Here is a 20,655-nt window from a genome sequence, read left to right on the forward strand (position 1 = left end):
TCACACCTCCCTCCAGTAACTGGCCAGACTGGTGGGCCTTCTGTCCTCGTCTATTCAGACAATCTTCCCTGGGCCCCTACATTATCGAGCACTCCAGCGCCTCAAGGCGTATCAACTGAGGAAAGGATTGTCGTACGACCATTCAGTTCCCCTATCAGCAAAGGCCAGGGAAGAGGTTGCATGGTGGTTGTCCCATATGGAGGCATGGAACGGTAGGGCAATTTTCGGCTCGGTTCCAGACCTTATCATAGAGTCCGACGCCAGCAGGTCAGGCTGGGGCGCTCTGAGCGGGGATTATTCCACCAGAGGCATTTGGTCATTGGACGAGCAGGACTTCATATCAACTGCCTGGAACTTCTGGGAGGCTCTTTTGCGTTTCGATGTTGGACCAAGGACAAGGTGCAGTCCTGTGTCCTTCTAAAAATGGACATCTCCACGGTTCGATACGTCAACCGGTTGGGAGGTCCCCCATCTTGGGCTTTAGCAAACCTAGCGAAAGATTTTGGGGTTTTTTGCTTGGCACACCACATTTCGGTCACAGCAGAATACCTTACGGGCTGGAACAATCAGATTGGCACTCGAGAAATCATTACGACTCCAGTCTCTGGAAACTGGACCCTAAGATCTTTCAGTGGGTGGAAGCACTATGGTTTTTCGTTGGACCTCTTTGCATCACATCTGGACCATCAGGTTCCTTGGTTCTTCAGTTGGAGACCGGACCCAATGGCTCTGGCCACAGACCCCTTCCTTCAAGATAGGAGCAAAGAGAGGGGCTACGCGTTTCCTCCTTTTTCAATGATCACAAAGGCGGCGGCCCAGCTTCGCAGACAAGGGGCGGAAGTGATCATAACGCTTTGTTGGAGATCGCAAGTTAAGTTTCCGGTTCTACTGGAACTTTCTTGGGATTCTTCAATCCCACACCCCCTGTTTCTTTGCCTGCTTCTCAACCCAGACCTAGCTCCACATCTACTGGTCACCCAGGGGCAACTCCAGCTCATGGTGTGGAGACTTTAAGGCAATGGTGGTCGTTGCCAGACCTTTCGAGGACGGCTGAGACCCTCTGGTCAAAGGCTTGGGCAGAGAGTACCACAAAATGTTATAGTCCGCCTGGACGACATGAGTTCGTTGGTGTCTTCGACAGGGTTTGGGTCCCATGGTCAGAGGTGTCGTTCCAATGTTGAATTTTTCGGTAGACTTAGCTTCAGAGGGGCTGGCGTATCGTTCAATAAATGTGATACGATCGTCAATTTCGGCAGGACATTCCCCGATAGACGGAGCGCCGGTAGGGGAACACCTGTTTGTCTGCAGACTTCTGCAAGGTATAGAACTCTCTCTGCCTCCGGAACCAAGCTATTCAGTCCTATGGGTCGTCAATCTCGTATTGAACCTCCTTTTGTCCTGGCAACCAAATAGATATCTTTCTTTGAAGGAATTATCATCCAAGCTGGCAATGCTTCTATGTCTAGTCTCCTGTAGGTGAGTTTCTGAAGTCCGAGCATTGGACATCTCGGCGGGGACTTTTTCCCCGGATGGGGTAATGTTCACAGTAGGACGACGTACTAAGTCTCGCACCCGGCTTTTCAAGACACTCCAAAATTGTGTGTGTAGTGGATTGCCTGACGGCGTATGAAGAAATAACAAGAACGGCGACCTACGGGCGAACAACTCCTCCTTATTGCTCTCAAGACACCGCACAAGGCTGTCTATTCCACCACTATAGCCAGGTGGGTGCGTTGGGTCATGCAGGAGGCGGTAATTGACAACAATTTGGAGCCCATTCAGCCAGGAGTGCAATGGCCTGTAAGGCATTTGCGCTAGGGGCTCGTCTAGAGCATTTAATGCGAGCAGCGGATTGGTCCTCAGACTCAACATTCATCAGGTTTTACTTTAAACCGTTAGAAGTGGCTCAGTTAGTGGTGAGTAAGCTTTAAACGAGCATAATCTGAAGCCTCCGTTCCCGATATAGAATCTGAATTTGCATAGCACGCTAAAGGTAAGTTCCAATTCTATTAAGAACACGGAGGCGAGGATTATCCCTCCTGGGGCACAGGTAGTTCGAACCCACCCGTATGGTAGTAAGTAACCAATTCATATTTTTGCAATGTGACCTTCGTGTAATGTTGGACAAGCTTTTTCGTCATTAAATTCTTGTACAGCAATTTGTCAGATTTGTGAGTTGCATTCTACGTTAATTTCCTGCAACCTTTACGTTGTCTTTGTTTTTCAGGAAACAATGGTTCAAAACAGGACCAGTGATGATTTGGCGTGACTTGCGCAAAGAAAGAGGAAGGAGGGACACAAACATGGGACTATGTGCTGTTGGCAAAGGACACAGTGGAAGGACTATATTCTCGAGTTTCTCTCTGGATGATGGGAGTTGGAGTTTTCCTGTTTCCTTTCTCTTCCTTATCCTATCCTCTTGCTTTTCTCGTTCCTCTCTTTTCTCCTATTTTACCTTATATCACAATGGTGCGCTAAGAATTTTGTTTCATATATGGATAATTTGTTCAGCGTATATCAAATGTGTTTGTTAAATCATGATTTGCTATATTTCATGTTATTTTACCCCGCGATATGTAATCCAGACAGGTTATCATTATGTATGCACCCTTTGTACTCAACCGAGTATTATTCCCGGTCTCTTCTTGTTTATTATTGTATTTTTTGTACTTTTTGTATTCTTCAATAAAAATGACTTGAAATATAACATTTTAAAGATTTGTTTGAATATCTTTCTGGCTCCTATGAAGTATTATAATATTAAAGCGAAGAGAGATCAAGCATAATCCTCGCCTCCGTATCCTTAATAGAATTGTAACTTACCTTTACTGGGCTAGGCAAATTCCCATTCCCTGTCTGATATAGGTTTTGTTTTTTTTGAACACTGCATAGTCAGAGAGAATTTATATTGTTATCCTGACGAAGGTAGTCCTATTTTGTTTTTCCACCGAAACAAGTTGACGCCCCTTTGGTTTTGTTAAATTTGAGGAACATTGAATAAACTGATATTTTGGCACTCTCTCTTATTGATTCCTTCGAATTCACAAGTTTTTAATGACAAATATGTATGTCTTGAATGTTCTCTCTTATTTGTGATTTTAAACAATATGTATGCTAAATATTTTCTATGATATTACTAGGAGTGTTTTTAACCATATGACTGTTACTAATTGTACAATTGTTTTTTAATCCTTATGCTTTATTAAACAGATTTTATTTAATTGCCTTTTGGTTCCTTTTAAGACTGACAGTGAGTAATTTTCGATTGATGAGAGAACAGAGTGTGACTGGTTTGATTGTGGATTCCTCCAAGAGATACTTCTCTATTGATGCATACCAGAATCTCAGGCCATCAATCGGTGGTCACATCTGTGCCAAACCCAACACCTATAATCATAGTTATGTTTGTATTTCGGGATGAGGGCTAAGATCCATCTAGTTTGCCACTTCCTGGAAGAAATTTCTGAAATCAGCATCCTTGGACGATTACCCATCTAGTCGGACAATCACCTGGGTATCATCGGCATAGGTGCCTAATAAAATGCAGAAAGATTCAAATAGTGAGACCAAAGGGCCCAGGTAGCAATTGAACATACAATAACTCAGCACAAAGCCCTGGAGGACCCCAGTTGTAACACATTTGGGTGAGGGCCTACAGTTCGAAATAACCACAGTTGGGTACAAGAGGACAAAAAGGAAGCAGAGACGCTTTTTTGCATGCATATCTGGATACCAATGGTGCCAGCTCTGCTTGTTCGTGTTCTACCTGCATGATGCGTTTGGCCCTGAGAGAATCTGCATCTTATTTGACCACCAGGATCTTGGTAAAGAGGATGAAAGTAGGCTGATCCATTTGATGTGGTAAAACTAATGTCTCTACAGTCTTCTTGCACAGTACACAAAATCGGCATGTTCCACTGAAGTGGAACCTTCTGGAATGTGAAAATATCCCTCTGGATAAGTATCTAATAAACTGGATACTTGAACTTCAAGCTATAAACCTGAGCCCAATTATCATGTGAAGGGATCCCAAGAATAACCAGAGCCATTCTCCCCCCCCCCCCCCCCGCCCCCCTTGCCCCCAACAGGCATGAATACAGGTGTAGTTAATGGACAGCGCGCACGCAGCCCCGGACACGTAGGTAAGTTATTGACAATAAGGAATAGGTTAACAAAATGATAGTGACGAACGATGTGGCAGGACCTATATTGTACACTGAAGCAGCAACACCATCTGCACTTAATATACCAACTCTGTGAGATGCAACCCCCTCACCCCTATCATATTGTTCTCCCCCCTACATGTCAATATGTTATTACCAGCAATGTTGTGTACATTCTAGTGGTATGTTTGTTGACATATGTTGCTATAATAAGCACTGTATCCTGCTTATCTTTGGTTCCAGATTATGCAACTTGCAGTCTAAAGGGATATTTGTGATAAGCACTGCTTGTGAGAGATGCAAATATGCAATTTCCGTTGTCTGTAACTGTGGTAATACATGAAAATTCGTAAAACCAATACAGAAATTTAAACAAAAAATAATAAATCTGGGCCCAATTATTCGAGTGGAAGTAAGGAGTATGCAGTTGCCAATCATCTGTGTGGACTTGGCTTCCATACCCAAAAAGCACTGAATTCCTAAAAGAATAGGTCACGAAATAAAGCAAGGGCTTCTGGATCAGAAATTATCGTTACCTCTGGCATTTCCCTTTTATGATACTGTTCTTTTCCACACCAAATTGAATACCAAGCCAGTCACTAACCTAATGGTGGCCCATGCTTACTTAGCTTGGCTCGTCAGCTGTGTTTAACACTGCCAACCACCATAGGGTACTCAGTTTCAAGCACAAAAGTAGTTCTTTCTTTCCTTTTTCACCACAGCTAGTTAGTGAAGTTTAGAAATCATATCAAACTGCTTGCTGACCGAAGTGTCACCATCCACCAGTAGGAAGACAACAAAACTTTACCTACAGACATCATCCATGAAAGCCATTCTCACCTTCAGATACTGTAAACCCTTGGCTGCATGTCTAATCTCAGGTCGCGGCTAGATTTGGGTTATTGGGGAGGGGAGAGGCCTGTCTGAGGCTCAAGCTGCAAGTGGCGTCTGTGACAGGAAGTCTCCAAGCAAGCAGCAGACAAACAGAGCCATGCCCAGGCCAGCGGCTCATGCTCTTCACCCAATCTTCGAGCGGTTTTCTGCCACATGGAGCGGATTTTGGCAATTCCACTGATAAGAATGAAGGAGACAGGAAAATATCATCTAATGGGTTGCCTCACAGGGTGTAGAGTAACTATTGACCTCCCAATATGGCAACTGCGCATTAAAAAAATAATAACTTGCCCTAGATAGAAAACAAAATGTGCAGACAGGGACTAAAACCTCTGCACACACCCTGAAACCAATTATTGATTCAGTCTTGTTGCACCACTTAAGAGGTGTGGAAGGTGACAAATAACACTTGAGTGCTGGCAGTCAACAAAGATTGGCAAGACCTCCTTTCCCACGAAAGACTGAAAGGAGCAGGCGTTGAGTAGCGAAAAGCGACTTCAAACCCACCCACAGGTACATCATGATATTTGTAGACTACACAAGAGACGTTCAGCAACTGAGGAAATCATTTGAAGTTTGGTGTTTTATAAAATGCTATTTTCACCTCGGTGGGGTAGATTAGTGCGGAAAACTGCAACCAAACAAACTGAAGAAATCTGCTATAGAACACAAGAGCCAAAGAAGTGGTTTAGTAAGGTTACGTAAAAAACTGTCTTTGGCACTTTCCTACATTTACAACGATCTGCTTCCTGCCAAAGGCACAAAGACAGGGAGTTCCACTTCATAGTTGTGGTTACTCAAAAGGTGTGCCCAAAGAAAAATTAGAGACCAGGTCTAGGAACTTTCAAGAGAAATTTTCCTTGTATCTCAAGAGGCACCTAGGTTGGTGCAAAGTAAACCAAGAGCTGAGGGGAGAATACCACTCTATCCACCAGGCACATTTATCTTAATAGAATGCGATCTTTAACAAGGAGTCAGTGGAGGGTTACCAGGGTAAGGAAGATAGGAGTAAAGGTGTAGAGTAAAATGTGTTAGCCATGAACATTTGCTAAATGCTCCACAACCTGACAAAACTCTAGGTCCTTTTCCCACTGAAATCCATTTTCTGTGAAACACCAGAAGAGTCCTGGGACTGGGTGGAGGAAGACCAAACCTGGGAATGAAGCAGCAAAAGGCACAGGACCATCAGTACCAATTCAGAGCTAAGATGGTACGCACATGAGATTAAAGACAAATAAACGGGAGACAACACTGCTCACAGCTAGATCTCAAATACTCTCTCCATCAAACATAAGTCATACAGGCATCACAGGAATATTCTCCAGTTCTAAAAATAATTACATCTCCACAGGAAACCTCCTCAGACCAACAACTGGGGGCGGGAGAAAACAGCTCGCACTATTCCTCTTTGGTGACCATGAGAAAAGACTGACCTTCCAGTACATCTTTCTTGCAGACTTGTCATTGCCACTTTGGATAGTAATAGAGCAGTCATGGTACAACTAGCTGCAAGATCGGACCTCTTAATAGTTAGAAAAACGCTGCTTCAAAAATGCCCTTCAATCGTGCCTGAGCCAGAGTCAAGCTCACTGCTTAACTTGTCTGCAGAGGCTTACGATGGCACATCTTTTGAATTAGTTGAAGGCACTCCATTTGCTAGATTGCTCAAATGCCAACTTCATATTTGCATAACTCATTGTTATGTTAGTTTTGGGAATTGTGAGCAGCTTCAAAAGGTTGATGCCACTGACTAGAGACTTGACCAAGAGCGAAACATTCTTCTGGGATTTGAAATAAACGGTAGGGAAGTCTGAGACGTGAGGATGAGAGTTTTAGTGTGGAAGTTTGCTTATTCCTTTCCTATTCAATTATGACACAGGGTTCACTGGAAGAAAAACTAGTTTTCCCTGAGGGCTGATACTGTGAGGGAATTTCATTAGTTTCCAGTGTTGATATGGAACATCAAAGTACTAAATGACACAATCAAATGGGTTGCCTTGCTTCAGTACATAAAGGAGGGTCACTCCCAACGCAGCTATGCCCAATAGACATCTTTTTAACACCAAGTGTGATTTCCTGGGCAAATACGGGCACTCAAAACTCCTACACGAGACGCCATTCGTGATAGACCAGGCACCGACGACGGACTTGGTCTGCTCTGGCGTTCAGAGAATCCACCAGAACTTGTACCACCAACGCTATGCTCTGATGTTCCAGCCATGTGCAGAAGCGAAGAGCCTCCTAACACAGGGTCCAAAACCCCAACACACCCAGTTTGTTGTAGTACCACATAGCGGTGTTGTTGTCCGTGAACACCTGCACCACTTTCCCTCAGAGAGGGAAGGAATGCCTTCAGTGCCAGTCTGGTAGCCCGGAGCTTCATAAGGTTGATATGGGGACCGGACTCTATCAGAGACCAGACGCCTCTGGTCTCTACCTCTCCCAGGTGGCTGCCCCATCCCAGGAGCGACGCATCAGTCACCACTGTTTGATCTGGTTGGGGAAGGGAGAGGGATCTGCCTCAGCCCCAATCTTGGTTTGTAAGCCACCACTGCAGTTGTTGCAGTTCCCTCTGACATCTGGAAGTAGTTGGAAAGATTCCCCTGATGCTGCACCCAATGGAACTTCAGGTCCCATTACAAAGCCCGCATATGCCACCTGGAATGATCCATCAGCAGGATGCCGGAGGCCATGAAGCCCAGCAGCCTCAGTCATTCTCACCGAAATCCGGGGCTGAAGCATCAGTATCGTAGCCCGAAAATCACAGACTTGCTGCTCTGGAGGATAGGTCAGAAACTGCACTGTGTCCAGAACTTCCCCGATGAAAGATAGTGTCTGAAAGTGAGTCCGGTGTGACTTCGGCACGTTGATAGTGGACTCCAGCGACTGCAAGAGGTCTGCCGTAGTCTAGAGGCCAGATACTGGGGTGAGCTTTCCTTCAACAGCCAGTTGTTGAGATAGGGGAATACTGGTACCCCTTATCTGCGCAGATGAACTACAACCACCGCCATCACCTTTGTGGACACCCGAAGGGCACTGGTAAGGTCAAAGGGGAGCAAGGTAAACAAAGTGCTCGCAGCCCACCATGAACAGTAAGTAAAGTCTGTGGGCAGACAGGACGAGGATATAGAAATAAGCGCCCTGCAAGTCCAACGCGACCATCCAGTCCCCTGGGTCGAGTGCAAAAAGGACCTGTACCAAAGTTAGCATCTTGAACTTCTCCTTCCGGAGGAAGAAATTGAGGGTCCAGAAGTCTAAGATAGGACAAAGGCCTTTTTCCTTCTTGGGCACCAGAATGTCGCAGGTATAACAACCATGTTCTACTTCAGGCATAGGGAGCCCCTCTATTGCCTCCTTGGCCAAGAGAGCTGCAACATCCTCACGGAGGAGAGCTAAATAATCCACTGACATTCGGCCATAGGAGGGGAGCATGGCAGGAGGGGGGGGGGTGGGGGGGGGGTGTAGCCACTTCAGACGATCTGCAGAACCCACCGGTAAAACATGGATTGCCAGTGGAGGAGGTGATGGCGAATCCTGCCTCCGACTGGCCATTGATGGGCCTAAAACATCACACTAGGAAGGTCTGGAGGCAGGTGGCAGCGTGGGAAAGGGTGGACTGGCTTTTTTAATTGAATGCAACAGAAGCAGAACATCCTCTAGAACAGATGTTTATTACGAGGCAACAAATGTCATTGAAATAAGGTGTCCGAGCAGGATGACAAAATTGTTACTTGCACACAATACATAATGTCAATAAAGAAGATCTTCAAAGAGCATTGGACACGGATACATCCATTCAAGTACACTTTAGTATAATGGCTGCCTCACCCTCTAATAAATAGATGTAGGTCTCCTGTCAAAATAATTACATATTGTTAATAAGGTGGCTTAAGTTCTAAAAGTGCTCTAGCAAAATAAATTAACCATAAAAAACTGTTTACATTTGCCTGATTGGACCCTACTTTTTTCATTATTTTCCCATTGGCTATTCTTGACTGTTTTATCTTTATAGCACGTGTTTTGTCACCTGCAGTCTGACTGGACCTCTTCATTGATCTCTTGATTATATTTCATACTTAATTTGAAAACAATTAAGAATTATTTTCAAACTACATAAAGAAAAAAAGAAGAAATAAATCAATGGCTCCCCTTGGTCCCCTATAATATGGACTTCAAGCACCTCCCATCTTTTTCATATGTTCCTCTTTCTGCCCTTTGTAAATGTCAGCTTTTGATTGGTTAATATGCCTACTACTCCCTGGATTCGGTCTTTTGAATCCTCCCATGAGGACTGCCTGTTACATCTGCTCTTACTCTTCAGGTTATTTAGGATACTTTGGGAACACTCTTTTTGGTTGGCCTACCTCTGCTTGTGTTAAGTGTTCTGTTTACTTGTGCACAGGCTTTAAGCGGCCTCCTCATTTGCAGTGCTGTTTAGTCTTCAAATGTGAATTATTTGTCATTTGATCGCAAACACTGCAAGCATAATAATTTGTGACCAGTTTTTCACATTTACAAAAGATCTGAAATTCACCTTGTGCTGCCACACTGCTTCATAAATCATAATACAATTAAGTTTCAGCACCACCATTACACGTCTATCTAAATTGCTCAAGCTACTTGCTTATCAATCTGTGCCATTATCAAACTATCCCTACACCTGTTAGTATGTTCAGATATTTTCCATTCACCCATTAGAGCTAGATAATGTCACCTTGTATATGTGCACGTATGTATATACTTAATGAATGCTCATGCATGTGCACGTCGTGTTTCCTACAAAATGTCAACTATTTAGTAGGCAAGAATGGCAATGCAAGCCTTAGCAAGCTCTGTGGACAAGAGGCTCCATGTGCACTGGTCAGCTTTCGCCAACTTCTGCATTGTTTGTTCATGCACAGCTCGATACTGAAGAAGGTAGAGATGCAACTTATTTAAAACCTCGTGCAAGGATCCATAAACATGCGTTTTCAGTGACAGTAATGACGGATACACCTCAACTACCGACACCTACAAGCTGCTCCTGCTGTCTGCTGTGCAGGGCTGAGAAGCTCCCTGACTCCAGCGGTTTTCGATGTGGGAAGCTAGATGCAGATTTCTATCATATAGTGTGGTCTTGCCCACGCATCACCACTTATTTGCAAGAGCTAGAGCAGGAATTGTCAGATGTCCTTGGAATTACCCTGGACCAGAGTCCAGGGATGGCTTTGTTGGGTTTACTGGAGGGGGTGTATAGTTAAATGGCAAACAGACACTCATTGGACTGGCTATGCTTTTGGAAAATGGAGATTGCACGCCGCTGGAATCATCCCGACCCCCAGTCTGGCAATGAGCATATGGACTTGTGAACTATGCTGGAAGAGACAATTTATGAACCATGGGGTTGCCCTGGACGCTTTAGAGGATTTGAGTGGCATGGTGGGAACATTCTGGCTTGGTTGTGTGGGTGAGGGAGGAGATCAGAGGGGGGTCCATGATGGCGGCTGGTCAATGGTTCATAAATGCTGCAAAAATGTTAGTTATCAAAAAAATAAAAAGGGAAAAAATCAAATTTAGATAGATAAAAAAGCATGAATTGTAAAGTGGAAATTCAGATCAGATACATGTCCGAAGACAGGAATATGAGTCAGGTTAAAAATTGTTCCCCCCCCCGATATGTGGAATAAGGGAACAATTATTCAGAGTAACTGGGAGGCTCTAAATTGTGAGCAATAGAATTTAAGCATGCACATTAAATCTAAATAAACAAGCAAACTAAACTGTACCCAATCATCTATCACATAACTCAAAAATATCACATCAATAGACCAGGCTTTAATAAAGAAGCAATTTCATATTTTATCTCATTGAGGATAAAGTGTATCATGCTTGTGTTTCTAAGACGAATCACAAAATTCATTGCATTTTTTAACAAAGCTTTCCAGTGGCACAGAAAAAGGATTAACAATATCAGGAAAGGAACAATAGGGAGGAAAAAGGCAAATTATTAACCAGAATGAAAATTAATATTAAAAAGGTATACCTTTCGATAGATTGCACCAATAACCGCAGTTTTAATTCTCATTCCAGTAACAAAGCAAATATGGAAATATTGATGAAGGATCAGGGTTTGCACGCATGCACTCAAAAACAGCAGCACGGTGTAAAAATATCCATGCCAGTCTGGAGCATTTTTATCATTCACAAACCTTATAAGCAACCTATGAACAAATGAAACATGACATTACTGATCAATATTAGATAGCACAAAAACATGTTCCGCCAAAGACTGAACGAAATATTTACATTGACTAAAAAATATATAATTGATAACTAAAAAAATAAAAGATGTGGATTCAATAACAAGCCTATTTCATCCAATACTCATTTCATTTTACAGTTTAATTATGCTAAAAACAGATCTTCCTTTCAACATGTTTTTAAGAGTTGCATTCCTTAAGATGACTCGAAAAATGACCACCACAGACATTTTAGGAGACAACAAGTGAGGATGATTAAAAAAAAGTGTGATGTGTAATGTGATGAATTTTCAGTGTTTCTATCAGGTACAGAACTTAACATATCAACATTTACATAGCAGTTATCATGCTTCATTTCAATTTCTGATCTTTTAGGGCACTATATGAGGTTTCTGCTATGAGGTGAGCAAGCCAATTAAAAAAAGCTTTGAGACATCTCTAGTCCACAGTAATTCATGAAGGTAGAGCACAAACAATGAGAGCTAGGAGAGTCTGCATCCAACCAGCTTTTGCTGATGCATAGCCTAGCAACTAAGTGTGGAATTAAATATCCCTTCAAATTCTCTAAATATTTCTACCACATTGCACAATATACGTTTTTGTGTCTTAAAATCACGTGAGAATAGCATTTTCTTTAAAAATGAAATCCCCAAAAACCTGTATTTCATGGTAAGTAAACACATGGCTAACGTCAGCCACCTCACAGCAAGAGCAGAAATAATGAGTTTGCCATACAAGTCTATTGGTATAATTGAGCCACATAATAGACCTAGTATCTTGTTGAAATGCTGAACTCTAAGATTAGCAGTATTAGTATGCACATGACCCCATGATACTTTATTTCCAAGATTCTCAAAGGTTTCGTCCCCAGGTTTTCCTGAAGATCTGTTTTCTAAATGCTCCACGTTATTGTCCATCCATAATTAGTTAGGTCATTTTTTTAATTGGGCCCTTATTAATCTCAATTGCAGAAAAGGGTTCCAAATAAAGATCTTGAAGGTTTCATAACAAAATCCTGGATTTTGAAGACATTTATAGAAGCCTGCATGGAGTATTTCAAAGCTATCCTAAATTATATGATCCCAACTGCTGGGATCGAGATGCAAAACTGGGTGGGACTCTTCTACATCTTCCCACATCACAGTCTATTTTATCAAAATAACAGACAATACTGCCTGTCAAGACCACCATTCATTTTTACCTACACCATTTGTCCACATTATAGGAGGAACCCTTAATGTCCTTTATTCTTCCCTATATGAAAGGACCAAGGATTCATTCAAAGTAAGCAAGGCAAGGCCAGATACCACCCAGAGTGTGATTCTTCATCAAACTACAGAATGTACTAGTGGCATGTGGGCTTCCTGTATTAAAATGGAGTATTTATTGCGGTAGAGGAGTATAGAATCCTCTGTGCAAGTTTAAAAGCCTATGACACATTACCAAGACTGTGCCATTATTGTTGGGAGAGCCTGGGAGACAATTATAAAGGTCAACTTGTGATGGCAGAGGGGGCTTATTTTTGGATCTGCATCAGAGAATCCTATGCAAATCATTCTGGTTTGGGAGTGGACTACTTTGGGCATATTGCCACATGTTCAAAGCAGGAACAAACTATGCACATCAACTGTTAGGAACTATTAGAGAGATACTTCATGGTGAAATGAATCAATGAGGACAAGGCTTCATATCTGTTAAAAATGGACAACACATATTTAGAAGTAAGGCGGGACAAGGTTAAGAGCCTTTGCAGAACTAGTTGAAGAGTTCTGGAACTTCTGCATAAGAAAGACATTTTGGTCATGGCAGAATACCTCACAGGAAGAAATAATTCTAGTAGTGAAACGGAACTCAAGGCTCTTGATAGACTTCAGTGGATGGAAGCTGGAGTCTGAGTGTTTCGAGAGGATAATGAAGTGGGATTCACGTTGTGTGTGTGTGTGTGGGGGGGAATAGAGTTGGAAACTAGTGACAAAGATTTGGAGGTTGGAAGTGTTATCAAATTAGCGGAACTTTCCTCGGATTTTGCAATATTTGGTACCCAACTTCCAAACATTCTAAAGGACGCTCAAGGCAGGTCAGATCCTTAGATTCTGGAAGGGTAACTCCAGTAGATGACATGGTGGATATTGCCAGAGGATTACCGGAGTCTAAGGAAGATCCCACAACTTTAGAAGCCAGCTTCGACCCTTACAAGAAGGACATAGTTAAACACTACAGTGCAGGGTGGAGCAGATGGTCACGTTGGTATCTGTGCAGGAATCTAGGCACTGTGGGGGAAGATGTAGTGCACATCTAGAATTTCCAGTTGAAAACGGCTAGTAAAGGCCTGGCATTTTAAACCACCAATGCTTGTCGATCAGCTATTTCCATGGGTCACTTGCTTTGTGGTTGAGTACCTGTGGATGAACATGTGTGTAGATTACTCAAAGTCTGCCTGTCTGTTCCCCTCACGACCGAAATATATACCTCCCTCTGGGATGTGAGTTTGGTACTACACCTCCGACAGTCTTGGCAACATGACCAATTCCTAAACGGGAAGTAAATTTAAGGTAAACTGGCGATGTTGTTATGCCTTAACTCATTCAAGAGTCTCTCAGGTGTGAATGCACTTGACATATCAGCTAGGATGTTTGTACCTGAAGGGGTTACTTTTGCGGGGTCTTGAAAAATTAACTTTTAAAGAACAAAACCTAACAGTCCACTGCCCTACTTTTCCAGATAATCTAAAACTGCGTGTGGTGAGAAGCGCAAGGGCCTATGAGGAAATGACAAAAAAAGTAATCCATCCAGGCACTAGACAACAGCTGACTGCCATCCCCAAAAAACTTATAAACCAGTCTCATCTCTCACAATAGTAAGGTGGATATGTTGGGTCATAAGCATCTTGGATTACAAGAGGGGCCATGGCATCAACATCATTTTCTTTGGGGTGGAAGGTGGGCACTTGCAAAATATTTTGAATGAGGCTGACTGGTCCTCAGATTATGTTTAAGATGTGTTATGTTAGGCTAGGGTTGACGTGGCACCACTGGTAATCCACTTTAAATTTGCATAATCTGAGCTTTGGGTCCACACCTAGAATACAAACTTTCCTTGCGGTTGAGAAGGAAAGTTTTAATTCTGGTAAGAACACAGACGAGGATTAACCCACTCAGATCGCAGGACAATGTCCTCCCTCCCAGAGATAGAGAGAGCTTCAACACCGAACAGAATAAGTATATGTGTATATTGATTATATGGACAATTTTGCAATTAATTAAAGTTGATATTATTGGATTGCTTGATGTAATTGACAAGAAGTTTGAAGGATGGGTCCCACATTCTTAATCTCTATCAGTAGCAGAAGAAAACCTTATGGGTCAACCACGACACAAAGAAAGATTAAGTGCTTTTCTAGGGGACTATTTTATATGGATTGACAGGATGTCAATGTATTTGTTGTTTTCAACGACTCATGGGATTTGTAGTCCTTTCATTGTTATATGCACTGTTTATTGGTTGGTTTGAAGAGCAAAAATTGAGGTTTTTAAATGCATAATCCTCGCCTGTGCCCTCAATAGCACTATAAATGTCCTTCATCACACCTTTGAAATTTGACATTCCTCATCTCAAAGACTAAACAAGTAATACTTTCCTGGCAAATTTAAGTGGTGCTGATTAATCAAGGAAATGGAGTAAAACAGCTCAGGAAAAATACTCATCACTGTAGTGACATTAAAATATTTAGCATATCCTTAAAATCTTCAACAGTTCTCAAGTACATAAAACAGCATCAAATTAACTGTATTATCCAATTTAGCAATCAAGTAATAATGAGACAGTCAACATGCGTTTCACCTTTTCAGAGGACATTTTCAAGGCATACTTTCATTCCCTGGTGGAGGGTACCAACAGTTAATTTAGCTGATCTAACATGTCCTAGAATATCCGGTTTTAAAAAAATAAGTCATCACCCATATTCATTTCCATTCCCCTTAAATGTGGATGCCCAACAATAATTTAACTTCTCTTATACCAACATCACAAACTTTTTGCGTCTTTGAAATTATTTTTCAACACATTTTTACAATTTTATTTCATTTATGGCAGCTCAACTACCAATTCACTTTTTTTGTCTTAAATGTATCAGGGGGAAAAATACTGTGAAAAAAGAGTGAAACGAGAGGGCATGAAGTTCTCCAACCCTACAAACTGAAGTTATTGTCACCAATACGGTCTTCAGAGTGAGAAGTCTAACCGGTCAACTGCATCATCTTGAATCATGATGCTATTAATACAGCCAACACAAAATTCAAATCTCAATGAGGAACAATAAATGGAGTCAGAAAAGCAAGGAAAGCAAATAAAGCAAACCTGTCAGAAACCACACGACTAATAGCATTCTAAACAAGTAAGACTAATCTTGAAAGGCATGAAAACAGACAAGGAAGGCAAATAGATCTTCACCCTTGCAGTAGCAACAGCATGCAGTCCAAAGGGCAGCACAAATCACAAGACATTAAACAATTTGAAATATAAAGGGTTGGATCTTGTGACTCACGCTGCTGAACTAATGTTTTCCAACAAACAGTAAAAATTAATTTTGTAGTGGGCTTGCCAGCCACCAAAAGGACATCGGCAAGTATGCTATGGTACTGAGGTGAAGGACCGGACCATCCTGCTGGCTGCAAGAAAAGAGCTACCCAGTGGATGAGAGGTAGAGGGGCCTAAATGCTGAGGGTGAACATATCAGCGTGCTTATCCTCTTAGCTCAATCTCTAGTAATCAAGATGCAGAGTACTAAATCCACCTGCCCATTTCACAAGACAAAAGCAAAAATGGTAGAAACATGTATAGCAGACCGCAAGACCAGCTGAATTTGAAGGCATCCCTGCAGGAACTGAAAGGCACAAAACTGAGGACGCTCTGTGGTGAAAAGATTTTCTTCTGGAAAGCCTAAGCTAGAGAAGATCATCTCCATCATTTTGGGTTGTAGCACCCACTCGTGGTTCCCAGTTACATGAGACAGAGCATCTGCCCTCACACTAAAGATGGCGAGATAGGACACCACCAGACAAAGTCTTTGCAACCAATGCTACAGACGGAATCACCCTACAATATAGGGTCCACAACCATACATCACCCTTTCTGGTAATATAATTGTCAGTGGTGGTATTACCCAACACAATATGAATACTATGCCATGCAAAGGATGGGAGTAATACCTTAATGGCAAAGCGACCACCTGTATATTCAGCACATTTATGCGGATGCGCAACTCAATCATGACCATAGGCCTTGTGCCAATATGTTGCCCAGGGAAATGTGATCCCAGCAAAAACGCATCTGTGAACATTGTGGCTTACTGAAGGACCAAGCCCAACAAAAGATTGGAAGGAGTTATCCAGGAGTGCAGATCTATATGAACAGATTGGAAGACATACACAAGAAGCGTGAGTGCTCTGATGCTGGAGCACTGTGTCCTCCGGCACTACTGAAGCAAGCTTATCCACCCTCTAGAGCTTGGGACCACCAGATGACCCAGGTTAAATGGTCAAACAACGTTAGACTGGGAAAACTAGAACAAAGTTAAAAACCTCAGAATCATCTCCCAAATATCTAAGATCTGAGGAGGAGGAGGAGGAAAGGCCTTCAATTATGTTGTATCCAGTACCACCCCCAAGAAGAATAACCTCATTGAAGAAGAGATTGAGACTTATGAACGTTTATGGTAAAACTGAAGTCACAGAGGAGTTTCGTTATTTGCTGAAAATCTTTGACAAAAATTGTCCTTTCTGTAACCAGTGGCCAAAGTATATGCACTCCTCAGTCACGGTAAAGCCACCACAACCACCATTATGTAAATATCCCTGAAGTGACTGTGCTAGTATGCTACTGTGAACCTAAGGTAAAGTCTGTGGATGTGAAGGATTACGGCATGGAAAGAGGCGTCCTGGAGATCCAGGCATGCCAACCAATTGCCCGTGCTCAGAGCCAGCTGACCCTGGCTCAGAGAAAGCATCTTTAACTTTTGTTTTAGAAGGTACAAGTTTAAAAAATGAAGACCCAGTACTGGTCCTTCCTGGGGACAAAGTATTAAAGGAGTAGAACCGTGGGTCCCTTTCTTCAATCCGTACCACCTCAATGGCTCCATTACTTTGCAGTGCAAAGGCTTCCTTCTTCAAGTTCTGGATGTATGCCAAAAATCACATTCTGTGAGAGGAAGGTAAGGAAGGGTAGGTCGTAGTCATTTGGCTAAGCCGGATGACCATCAATCTCCCAAGGTCATCTCTAAGTTTGGTTGGAAATAAATGAGATCCCCATCCCAACTGTAAGACAATGTTTTGAGGGAGCAGGTGAGTCAGAGGTTTTAAAACAGCATAGTAGTGTAGGGATGGTAGGGACTGGATATCTGCTGCTGGGGTCCTTTACATTTGCTCGTGCCCCAAAAGGACCAGTATAGGTGATGTGTCTTGACCGGTTCAGATGGTTGCCTCTGCTGGAACTGGACTGCCCTGGGGTAGCCTTGAAACGTTCTATACAATTGATGAGTTGTCATTCTGTGGATACCTTTATGCACCAGTGAGCTAGGTCTAAAGTGCTTCAGGTAGGAGTCTGCTTTCTCCCAGAGGAGTCACTCATAACCGAAGGGCATGTTCACAAGTGTGGCATGGACATTTCTTGAAAGTCAGTGGAACACACGCAGGTCGGTCAGCATAGCATGAAGGCAGGGGCCATGGACATTGTTTGCACAAGTCGGCCCTCACTTCAGGATCTGCCCAGCCGTATCCAAACCATCACTGACCAGATATGTAAATGTAGTCTATGTGGTCTGCTAAGCGAATAACTTAGTTTGGTCAACTGTCACAGGGCATGAATATATACTGGCCTGAGAGGCATGCTGCTTTTACAATAAGGAGGGTGAAATTAAGACTATTTGGTCTGTGCAGACAAGCTTCATTGACTAACTAGAGGTGTTGTAGGAAAGGAATTCATTTGTCTCAGAGAAAGGCACTTAAACTACCATACTTTCAGGGTAAGGGTGATAAGACTAATTATGAGCTACCTAGAGCAACTGTATGGTGCTTGGTTAGCTGCCTGTCGTCCACCGAGCTTGAATAGGATTGCTTCCCTTGCTGCCATCAAAGATTTAAAAGACCCTCATTAACTGGACTAAGATGCTCCACCACTGAAAAGGAAATTCGCAAAACAGTCAAAATGTTAGCCTCTGCCTATGCACAGGGAACGGTCAGTTTCAAGGCTTCAGCTGCTTTTCGTACTGCAGTGGTAAATAAAGAATAGTAAGAGATAAGCCCATTTTGTGAAAAATTCAGGTTAATCGCATTTTGGTGGTGCAGATACAGGCTAGTAAGAGTGTTATATTGGGGGTGGAATTTACCAGCTTTCTAATCGCCATCAGCTTTCTCTCCTGCCACATGGACAATTACTTCAGACTTTGAAGGCAGACAGCAGCATTGTATTCGGCTCAAGAGGATGGCGGTTGTGCTGAGGGGTGTTAGACCTGAATAGTGGAGATCACCTGGGCAGGCTTTGATTCTTTAGCTCAGAGTCTGGAGGTAATAGAGCCAATGTGTCACAGGAGCAGGCTTCTCCTTAAGGGATGGGGTCAGCCTACAGACCTGCAAAGTGCAGGTTATCTTTTTCAATGTAGGTTGCTGAGTGATGCAGGATAATCGGGTTCCAGAGTCTTTGGCTTAAGCAAATTTGGTGCTCACGGGACACAGAGTTTGTAAGGTGACTGCAGGGCAGGTCCACTGGGCTCTCGGGGGCTGCTGGACATGCCAGTTTCTTCGCTGTAGGCAGGTCGGAGTAGGGACAGGGTGGTAGGGCTGGGCCCAAAGCCGTTGGTGCCCTCTTCTTCCTGGGTCAGCACAGCTATTTGGTCCATCTTTCTTCCTCGAATCTGAAGAGGAAAGGATTAGGTGGTAAAGAGGTATGCAGGTCGGGACCAATGGGTCCCTTCCTTGGAGTGGGTACAACCCCTATTATGCCACCCTCCAGTGGGAGGGGGCATGAGTCTCTCCCTAATTGTTGGAGTTCTCACCTCCAAGATGGAGGGGACTGAGATGCGTGATTCACCAAGTCTCCCCCACCTGAGGGGTGGGGTTAGCAAAGATGGGCGTACGTCCCTTCCTAGCTTGGTTTTTTTGCAGATTCTCCAGCATTAAGCAATGGGCAGAACTGGTGGGAGAAAGTTTGAGAGCAGAAAAAGGCAGGGACAGCTTCCAGAGGTGGGAAACCTTTGAAGCTTCCCCTTCATGGACCCAGTACATCCTGGGGGAGGAGGCATGACACCTCTGCCCAGCATGGGCTTTGTTTCGGGGCCCAGAGAGCAGAGGCTTTCTACCCAGGTGTCCAGAAACCTGTCTGGTGGTGGCAAATGGTGGGCAGCCATTCAGAAACCACACCAGGGTTGGGCATTTTTCATGGGGCATCTCTAAGATGCCCTGTGAGTGCTATTTACATTAAATTCCACACTCGCATCAGGAAGTGTTTAATGTGCTGAGAAGTTTGCTACCAAACTTCCCAGTTTAAAGAAAAGCCATATTGGAGCTGTGGAGTTCATAATGACCAGACCATATACTCTTTATGGCTTTACTACACTTACAATGTTGAAGAATGGGCTTTGACACTGTAGAGATACAGGGCTCAGGCCACTGTACCATCACCTGAGGGCTAGCGCACCCCGATAGAGGGCTGGCTTACAAAGGCCTCAGGCAGTGGGTTGCAGGCTTGGCACACAGGGATTTGTGCCATGTTGACTTCACTTTTCTCTGCACCAAAACACACAGCCTGCAAAGGCAGTGTGTAAGTGTTTAAGGTACAAGGCCTCTAAGGGTGGCACAATAAGTGCTGCAGCCCTTAGGGGCCTTCCCTGCTCACAGTGCCCTTGGTACACATGGTACCTTTTACAAGGGGCTTACCTGTTGCCAAAGATGTGCCAATTGTGGGTACAAAGGTACAGTCTTGGGAAAAACACATGCACATCAAGTCAGGTTGCATCAGATGTCTGGCAAAAGGTGGGGGAAACCATGCAAAAAGGGGCACTTTCCTATAGTAACTAAACTCTGAAGTCACCGAGCATAACCTTTTCTTTGAGGAACACTTGGACTTCTTGTGGTGCTGTTTGGGATTTTTATATGAAAATATTTTTGAGACAATTTCTTGAAGAGGGCTTTACCTCAGAGTAATGGAGAATGCTCTGGTACCTCTTTGCAGACCTAATCAACAGACTTTCTAGTGCATAGTGGCACAGGAATCGCAGGCCTGGTCTTCAACTTACAAGCATATACATGACTGAACATATAGGAGCGTCTGCGACATGTTTAGGATCCTAATATTGTTAGAGGAGACAA

At 43.3% G+C, this 20,655-nt stretch overlaps 1 protein-coding gene across 2 annotated transcripts in view; it reads right to left on the bottom strand.

Annotated features, from left to right (window-relative positions):
• Window positions 1-20,655, bottom strand: part of LOC144784432 (multidrug resistance-associated protein 1-like) — a 1,651,426-nt gene that overhangs the window by 1,154,402 nt on the left and 476,369 nt on the right. For both annotated transcript variants that reach the window (XM_078663183.1, XM_078663184.1), the window contains exon 9: window positions 11,080-11,257. In XM_078663183.1, coding sequence (XP_078519309.1) covers window positions 11,080-11,257 — 178 coding nt within the window. The remainder of the gene's footprint in view (window positions 1-11,079; window positions 11,258-20,655) is intronic.

This window comes from Lissotriton helveticus, chromosome 10 (genome assembly GCF_964261635.1).
Source record: "Lissotriton helveticus chromosome 10, aLisHel1.1, whole genome shotgun sequence".
NCBI lineage: Eukaryota > Metazoa > Chordata > Amphibia > Caudata > Salamandridae > Lissotriton > Lissotriton helveticus.